The 9,263-nt window shown below is 46.1% G+C and overlaps 1 protein-coding gene across 7 annotated transcripts in view; it reads right to left on the reverse strand.

Annotated features, from left to right (window-relative positions):
* Positions 1-9,263, reverse strand: part of LOC124003453 (liprin-beta-2-like) — a 131,282-nt gene that overhangs the window by 60,029 nt on the left and 61,990 nt on the right. For all 7 annotated transcript variants that reach the window (XM_046311725.1, XM_046311734.1, XM_046311740.1 and 4 more), the window contains exons 4-5: positions 2,868-2,954; positions 484-597 (exon numbers count right to left, since the gene is read on the reverse strand). In XM_046311725.1, the coding sequence (XP_046167681.1) occupies positions 484-597; positions 2,868-2,954 (201 nt within the window). The remainder of the gene's footprint in view (positions 1-483; positions 598-2,867; positions 2,955-9,263) is intronic.

Here is a 9,263-nt window from a genome sequence, read left to right on the forward strand (position 1 = left end):
CCTCACCCTCCTCAGATAAAGAGTTAACACGGCAAATAGCCTCTGTCCCAGTCAGCTCTACTGGCAGTGCAATATTGGCAAAACCTGGCAGGGTAATTCATATACCATTTGGTGGGGGCACAAATTCTATCTGGGGAGTCCATTCCTGGCTTTGCCACCTTAGGCCCTGGTCACTCAGAAGCAACAGTATTTTATGTTTGTAGGATGGTTATGAATGAAAACCACATTTCCTGTTACTAATTTACCACACACTTACTTCACGCTAAAGGAACAGAAAAAGAACAGGCTGTTCGTTCTATTTGTTACTGAGCAACCTTGTAATCTTTAACCTTGCTCTAATCACACATTCACAAAATATAGTCAATTGATCTAGGACTAAAACAAGACTATGTGTATGTAGGAAACCAGTTGAAGGTAAACAACAGCAGTTAGCTCTCTAAGCTGAGCAGTGATAGAGTAGTGATAATGTAGTATGTCTCTTACCTGCTTTAGCATTTCCTCAGTGGAGTTGAGCTTGTGGTAGTGCTCCTCCAGAGAGCTCTCCAGGTCTCGGATCTTTTCTCCCTGGGCCTCCACTTGGTCTGTGAGCACGCTCACCTATAGCACACAAAGCCAACCCACACACAGGACACCTTACTCAGTCACTCACGTTGACAAATACCTCCTCTCTCCTGGTCAGGACTGGAGCGATTCGTATGCTAATGCTGCTAATTCCTCTGACAACCCACAGGTAGTTTCACTTCATTCCTCAGCCGGATTGGAACTCTATGTCAACAGCCATTGTGAAATATCATAGAAGGTAGCCTACGCTTGCCATGGTTCACTAAACTACAAACACAGAGCTGAGTAAACTGAGCCCACAACTCTGACCAGCTCACAATGAAGCAGGTGAAAGGGAAGCGAGCACCTCTCTTTTACCTGCTCCACCCAATAATGTTTTCAGTCAACAGGCACAAGCCCGTTGGCCAATCAGCAGCGTTTGTCAGAGGGGCTTGAGGAATGTGCTGGCATGTGCGAAAGAAGGGCTACTGTGGCACAAGGCTGAGATAAAGCTAGTTTTAAGCAGCACACGTTGAGCTAGATAAGACATGACAGAGGCCGAGGAGGAAGAGGAAAATATAAATATGCAATGTGTAGACTAGATTACAGATGTATAAACTACCAATTACACAGATGTAAAAAATCATGGAGCGTCCTGACAAATCACTTGAGCCTGATGTTTACAGTACAACCAAATACGAGAGGCATTATCCAGACATTAAATGTACTAGGGGCGTTCTGTTTGACTGAGCTTCTCTGCTACACACAACCAGCCCCCAGCCCCCCTAGCCTGCCCTGGACATTCTAACATCTCTGTGATATACTGCCCTTCCTTTCTCAATTGAACAGCAGAGCCGTGAGGTCACTTGGGCCTGTGGACAGAGGTGTTACATGTCTCTGTCCCTAATCCTTACACTCACCTGACGTGACCCTGGTGACCCCTGAGGAGTGGCTCTCTCAAATAAATTAAATCAAATTGAAAGGGCTTTATTGGCATGGAAAACACATGTATACATTGTCATAGCAAGTGAAATAGATAATAAACAAAAGTGAAATAAACAATAAAAAATGTATTGTAAAAATTACTCTCACAAATGTTTCAAAGGAATAGAGACATTTCAAAAATCATAGTATGGCTATGTACAGTGTTATAACAACGTACAAATAGTTAAAGTACAAAAGGGAAAATAAATAAACATAAATATGGGTTGTATTTAAATCGTTCTTTTGTTCTTCACTGTGTCTCTACTATGGACATACATTTGGCAGGAGGTTAGGAAGGGCAGCCCAGCTTCCACCTCCTTTAGTGGACAGTGTGAGAACCAGGTCTGCCTATGCAAGGAGAACCAGGTCTGCCTATGCAAAGAGAACCAGGTCTGCCTATGCAAGGAGAACCAGGTCTGCCTATGCAAGGAGAACCAGGTCTGCCTATGCAAGGAGATCCTTCATTTTGGGTCAGTCCCAATGGTCAGGTATTCTGTCACTGTGTACTCTCTGTTTAGGGCCAAATAGCATCCAGCTTGCTCTGTTTCTTTTGTTGTTAATTCTTTTCAATGTGTCAAATAATTATATTTTTGTTTTCTCATGATTTGGTTGGGTCTAATTATGTTCCTGTTACTGTCCTGGGGCTCTGTGGGGTTTGGTTGTGTTTGTGAACAGAGCCCCAGGAACAGCTTGCTTAGGGGGACTCTTCTCTAGGTTAATCTATCTGTAGATTGTAGAATTTAATGTCTCTTTTCTGGATTTCGATCATTAGCGGGTATCAGCCAAATTCTGATATGCATGCATTATTTGGTGTTTTACGTTGTTCAAGGGGGATGTTTTGCAGAATTCTGCATGCAGAGTCTCAATTTCATGTTTGTCCCATTTCGTGAATTCTTGGTTGGTGAGTGGACCCCAGACCTTACAACCATAAAAGGCAATGGGTTCTATAACATTCAAGTACTTTTAGGCAGATCCTAATTGGGATGTCGCATTTTATGTTCCTTTTGATGGGTGTAGAAAGGCCCTTCTTGCCTTGTCTCTCAGATCGATCGCAGCTTTGTGAAAGTTACCTGTGGTGCTGATGTTTAAGCCGAGGTAGGTATAGTTTTTTGTGTGCTCTAGGGCAACGGTGTCTAGATGGAATTCATATTTGTGGTCCTGAAAACTGGACCTTAGTTGGAACACCATTATTTTTGTCTCACTGAGATTTACTGCCAGGGCCTGTCTCGGTCTCTGTCTCTCTGTTTCGCTCTGTGCTCCTCCTTCACTCTATCTCTCTCTAAAAGCTCAACTATAATCCTGCAAGGATGATGGTGGGGCGACAGATGACAGGAGCCCCTTACCTGGAGCACCAGAGACTCTTTGTCCCCCTCTAAGCGAACCAGCCGCTCCTGATAGCTCTCATTGTTCACCGGGGAGCAGAGGTTAACCTGCAACAACAGACATGACAAGAGGAGTCAGAGAGGTGGAGAGGGAAGGAGAGGAGGAGAAAGGTTGAAGACTGTCACTGAACGGGCTAAACAATTTAGTATCAACCATTCAATGATTCATCCGCACTGACCCAATAAAGAGGAAGAAATAAGACCAGTATTGTGTTTAGCAACATCTTCCCATATGGTCTAGCGGTTAGGATTCCTGGTTTTCACTCAGGCGTCCCAGGTTCGACTCCCGGTATGGGTACACACTGTTTCTACTGCACTGTTGTCTAATCTGCATTCACTGTCAGATACAGTATTGAAGGCTGCAGCCAAAGGCCTGGCCAACAGCATGCTGGAGGACTGCTCTATTTCAAACAAAGTTTCTGATATGAGCTAGCTGGTGGAAGAAAAGGAACCAGTAGAACTGTGTTGACACCCAAATTTAAGCTCGGCTGAAAATCCTTAACACGTTCAACATCACAACAATGTGAAATGTGACCATGTGGCATTAACATACAAAAAACACACTCTTTGACCCTAACATCAGAAACAAGTGTTTTGACTGATTTGCATAAAATAAGACACCTAATTTATACTATATTAGATATAGTGTGTTGCGTGAAACCTCAGACCTTAAAGACCAGTGAGATCCCCTCTACAGAGGAATACAGTTTTCCCTTTCTCACTGGCCTCAGTCAGCTGACGTGGCGCATTAGGACACTTTCTCAACCAACCACTACATCGGTGCAAAGATCCTTGACTTCATACTAGGGCTTAACACTTGTCTTCCTCAGTCCCTGAGAACTTCTCCAGGGATGTCTTAACATCATGCTCTTGACTTAAGCCTGCGAGCTGAGCTTCTCTCTCTTTCTCTCTCTCTCTGAAAACCCACAGCACCATGTGATCATATTGGGGACCTGTCATAAGGTCTGTCACAGCGGGAAAAGTAACATGCTGTGACTTGTGTGCAGCGCTGAGCTGGGTTTTGTCTCACTGCACGGCTTCAGATAATCCTGTCTTAAATAGCTGGTCTAGGGGCCACTGCTTCAGATCACACTGACAGCACACATATATGGAGCAGTTTCTCTGAGGTCATCCGAAAGGGCAGTCCACTCAGAAGGCAGTTTCACAACTCACTTTCTAGGATGTACAGCATTTCCATACCCACTTACTATCCATTATCACATGACCTCTCTGAGACTCAAATGTAGACAGTTAAGAACAAATTCGTATTTACAATGACGGCCTACCCCGGCCTAACCCAGACGACATTGGGCACCGCCCTATGGGACTCCCAATCACGGCTGGTTGTGATACAGCCTGGAATCGAACCAGGGTCTGTATTGACGCCCCCAGCACTGAGCTGCAGTGCCTTAGACCACTGCACCACTCGGGAGCTAGTGGGTGTTGCACCCTCTATAACCACTGTGGTTATTATTTGAGCCTGCTGGTCATCTGTGAACATCTTGAAGAACAACCTGGCCTAAATGGCCGTACTCTTATAATATCCACCCAGCACAGCCAGAAGAGGACTGGCCACCCCTTGAAGCCTGATTCCTCTCTAGGTTTCTTCCTAGGTTCCTGTCTTTCTATAGAGTTTTTCCTAGCCACTGTTCTTCTACATCTGCATTGCTTGCTCTTTGGGTGTTAAAAGGGGCTTTATAAAATAAATATGATTGATTGAATTTGATTGAGAGGAGAGGTATGTGTATGTGAGTGAGCTTAACTTAATGCTTCTTAATACATCATATTTCTTTACCGCTTAACTTAATACTTACTTTGCCAGGTACCCCATGATTGATGTTGAACATGGTTACATAAAACAATACACCAAAGCAAAAGCTATACCCAGGTTCCTGCTGTGCTGCTAGATGTCCACGAGATCAAAGGGCTTGGTTACATCACTTCCTGAATCCTGACAAAGTCCATATGGAGTTCTTTAGCAGTGATTAGTCATGATACTGGCTATAAATCCAAGCCAAAGCAGAGGAGAGCCAGCCCGTTCTCTGCCACACAGACAAATGACCACTTCCTCTCCTCTTAGGGGATGTGACGCATGTTACAGAGAACAGGGCTGTGTACAATACCCACTGGGCACAGGCGTCAATTCAATGTCTATTCCACGTTGGGTCAACCAGTGTGTGCCCAGCGGGTAGGCACCAAACAAAAGAAAATAAACTGAAACATGGAGGGACTACTTCAACTTGTCCAATAAGAAACACTCATTTCTGCTTTTTGATGGAAAGCCTTTTACTAAAATGTGCACTGATGAATATAACCCAGCTCTCTTTAAACAGAGCACCTAGAGCTGTAGTACATTGTACAGAGAGAGAGCTCAAAACATTTGCTAATGAAAGTATAGAGGCATCTTTCTCAGGCTAGGCCAAGCCACAACGGAATTTCCCTTAACCCCTCTCTTATGCCATGAGCTACATGGCTGTTTGATGCCTCTTGAAGACATATTGTAGGCGGAGAGAGTGAAGGACAAATCCAAAGTGAGCAAAATATTATCCCACTGTCTGAGAATGCATGATGACTGTGTACAGTGCAGTTAGCAAAGGGGCACCGCCTGCTTTTAATGGCCTTAACAAATGTTTCTGTTGCACTTGAGTTTTACAGTGGACAGTCAGCACAGTTACTGGGTCTACAGTCTATCACGGATTACAAAAAAAACCAGCTCATCGCGGACCAGGATGTCTTGCTCCCAGACAAACTAAACAACTTCTTTGCTCGCTTTGAGGACAATACAGTGCCACTGACACAGCCCACTACCAAAACCTGCGGACTCTCCTTCACTGCAGCCGACGTGAGTAAAACATTTAAACATGTTAACCCTCGCAAGGCTGCAGGCCCAAACGGCATCCCCAGCCACGTCCTCAGAGCATGTGCGGACCAGCTGGCTGGTGTGTTTACGGACATATTCAATCAATCCTTATCCCAGTCTGCTGTTCCCACATGCTTCAAGAGGGCCAATTTGCTTACCGCCCCAATAGGTCCACAGACACCGCAATCGCAACCACACTGCACACGGCCCTAACCCATCTGGACAAGAGGAATACCTATGTGAGAATACTGTTCATCGACTACAGCTCAGCATGTAACACCATAGTACCGTCCAAACTCGTCATCATGCTCTCGACCCCGCCATGTGCAACTGGGTACTGGGCGTCCTGACGGGCTGCCCTCAGGTGGTGAGGGTGGAAACAACATCTCCACCCCGCTAATCCTCAACACTGGGGCCCCACAAGGGTGCGTTCTTAGCCCTCTCCTGTACTCCCTGTTCACCCACAACTGCGTGGCCATGCACGCCTCCAACTCAATCATCAAGTTTGCAGACGACACTACAGTGGTAGGCTTGATTATCGACAATGACGAGACGGCCTACAGGGAGGAGGTGAGGGCCCTCAGAGTGTGGTGTCAGGAAAATAACCCCACACTCAACGTCAACTAAACAAAGGAGATAATCGTGGACTTCAGGAAACAGCAGAGGGAGCACCCCCCTATCCACATCGATGGGACAGTAATGGAGAGGGTAGAAAGTTTTACGTTCCTCGGCGTACACATCACAGACAAACTGAATTGGTCCACCCACACAGACAGCGTGGTGAAGAAGGCGCAGCAGCGCCTCTTTAACCTCAGGAGGCTGAAGAAATTTGGCTTGTCACCAAAAGCACTCACAAACTTTTACAGATGCACAATCGAGAGCATCCTGTCGGGCTGTATCACCGCCTGGTACGGCAACTGCTCCGCCCACAACCGTAAGGCTCTCCAGAGGGTAGTGAGGTCTGCACAACACATCACCGGGGGCAAACTACCTGCCCTCCAGGACACCTACACCACCCTATGTCACAGGAAGGTCATAAAGATCATCAAGGACAACAACTCAAGCCACAGTCTGTTCACCCCGCTATCGTCCTGAAGGCAAGGTCAGTACAGGTGCATCAAAGCAGGGACCGAGACTGAAAAACAGCTTCTATCTCAAGGCCATAAGACTGTTAAACAGCAGAGTGGCTGCTGCCATACATGTAAAAAATGTATCACTAGCCACTTTAAACAATGCCACATAATATTATGTAATGTTTACATACATTACTCATCTCATATGTATATACTGTACTCTATACCACCTACTGCATCTTTCCATCTTTATGTAATACATGTATCACTAGCCACTTTAAACAATGCCACTTAATATGTTTACATACCCTACATAACTCATCTCATATATATATACTGTACTCGATACCATCTACTGCATCTTGCCTATGCCGTTCGGTACCATCACTCATTCATATATCTTTATGTACATATTCTTCATCCCTTTACACTTGTGTGTATAAGGTAGCTGTTATGAAATTGTTAGGTTAGATTACTTGTTGCATTGTTGGAACTAGAAGCACAAGCTACACTCGCATTAACATCTGCTAACCATGTGTATGTGACAAACACAATTTGATTTGATTTGTGGGTACTACTCCTTTCTTTCTATAAAATAATGTTATGAGTGGTTTATTTTGGCTGCATGTGTCATGTTTTGTCATTTATTATCTTGTCTTGTCCCTGTGCTTCCCATTCTATTCGTTTCCCTCTGCTGGTCTTATTAGGTTCTTTCCCTCTTTCTATCCCTCTCTCTCCCCCTCCCTCTCTCACTCTCTCGCTCTCTCTTCTCTCTATCGTTCCGTTCCTGCTCCCAGCTGTTCCTATTCCCCTAATCATCATTTAGTCTTCCCACACCTGTTCCCGATCCTTTTCCCTGATTAGAGTCCCTATTTCACTCCTTGTTTCCCGTACCTGCCCTGTCGGATCCTCATTTATAATTCACCGTGCTGTGTCAATGTTTTGCCCTGTCGTGTCGTGTTTCCCTCAGATGCTGCGTGGTGAGCAGGTGTCTGAGTCTGCTAGGTTCAAGTGCCTTCCCGAGGCAACCTGCAGTTCTCGATCAAGTCTCCAGTCTGTTCTTGTCTTTACGTGTAGTATTATGCTTTTTGTTTTGTAAAGTTTATTCTGGATTAAATACTCTGTTTTCGCCAAGTCGCTTTTGGGTCCTCATTCACCTGCATGACAGAAGGATCCGACCGAGGAATGGACCCAGCGACTACAGACGCTCGTAACACTGCCGTCGAGATCAAGGAGCCATGCTCGGCAGACACGAGCAGGAATTGTCTGCTGCTCGCCATGCCGTGGAGAACCTGGCCGCTCAGGTTTCCGACCTCTCTGGACAGTTCCAGAGTCTTCGTCTCGTGCCACCTGTTACTTCCTGGCCTGCCGAGCCTCCAGAACCTAGGGTTAATAACCCACCTTGCTACTCCGGGCAGCCCACTGAGTGCCGCTCCTTTCTCACCCAGTGTGAGATTGTGTTCTCTCTCAACCCAACACATACTCTAGAGAGAGAGCTCGGGTTGCTTACGTCATTTCACTCCTTACTGGCCGGGCCGAGAGTGGGGCACAGCTATCTGGGAGGCAAGGGCTGATTGTTCTAACAATTACCAGAACTTTAAAGAGGAGATGATTCGGGTTTTTGACCGTTCAGTTTTGGTGGGGAGGCTTCTAGGGTCCTGGCTTCCCTATGCCAAGGTGATCGATCCATAACGGATTACTCTATAGAGTTTCGTACTCTTGCTGCCTCTAGTGACTGGAACGAGCCGGCGCTGCTCGCTCGTTTTCTGGAGGGACTCCACACAGTGGTCAAAGATGAGATTCTCTCTCGGGAGGTTCCTTCCTGTGTGGACTCTTTGATTGCTCTCGCCATCCGCATAGAACGACGGGTAGATCTTCGTCACCAGGCTCGTGGAAGAGAGCTCGCATCAACGGTGTTTCCCTGCTCCGCATCGCAACCATCTCCCTCCTCTGACTCTGAGACTGAGCCCATGCAGCTGGGAGGGATTCGCATCTCGACTAAGGAGAGGGAACGGAGGATCACCAACCGCCTGTGCCTCTATTGCGGATTTGATGGACATTTTGTTAATTCATGTCCAGTAAAAGGCCAGAGCCCATCAGTAAGCGGAGGGCTACTGGTGGCGCTACTACTCAGGTCTCTTCATCTAGATCTTGTACTACTATGTCGGTCCATCTACGCTGGACCGGTTCGGGTGCTACATGCAGTGCCTTGATTGACTCTGGGGCTGAGGGTTGTTTCATGGACGAAGCATGGGTTCGGAAACATAACATTCCTTTCAGACAGTTAGACAAGCCTACGCCCATGTTTGCCTTAGATGGTAGTCATCTTCCCAGTATCAAATTTGAGACACTACCTTTAACTCTCACAGTATCTGGTAACCACAGTGAGACTATTTCTTTTTGATTTTTCATTCACCTTTCACA

This window comes from Oncorhynchus gorbuscha, linkage group LG02 (genome assembly GCF_021184085.1).
Source record: "Oncorhynchus gorbuscha isolate QuinsamMale2020 ecotype Even-year linkage group LG02, OgorEven_v1.0, whole genome shotgun sequence".
NCBI lineage: Eukaryota > Metazoa > Chordata > Actinopteri > Salmoniformes > Salmonidae > Oncorhynchus > Oncorhynchus gorbuscha.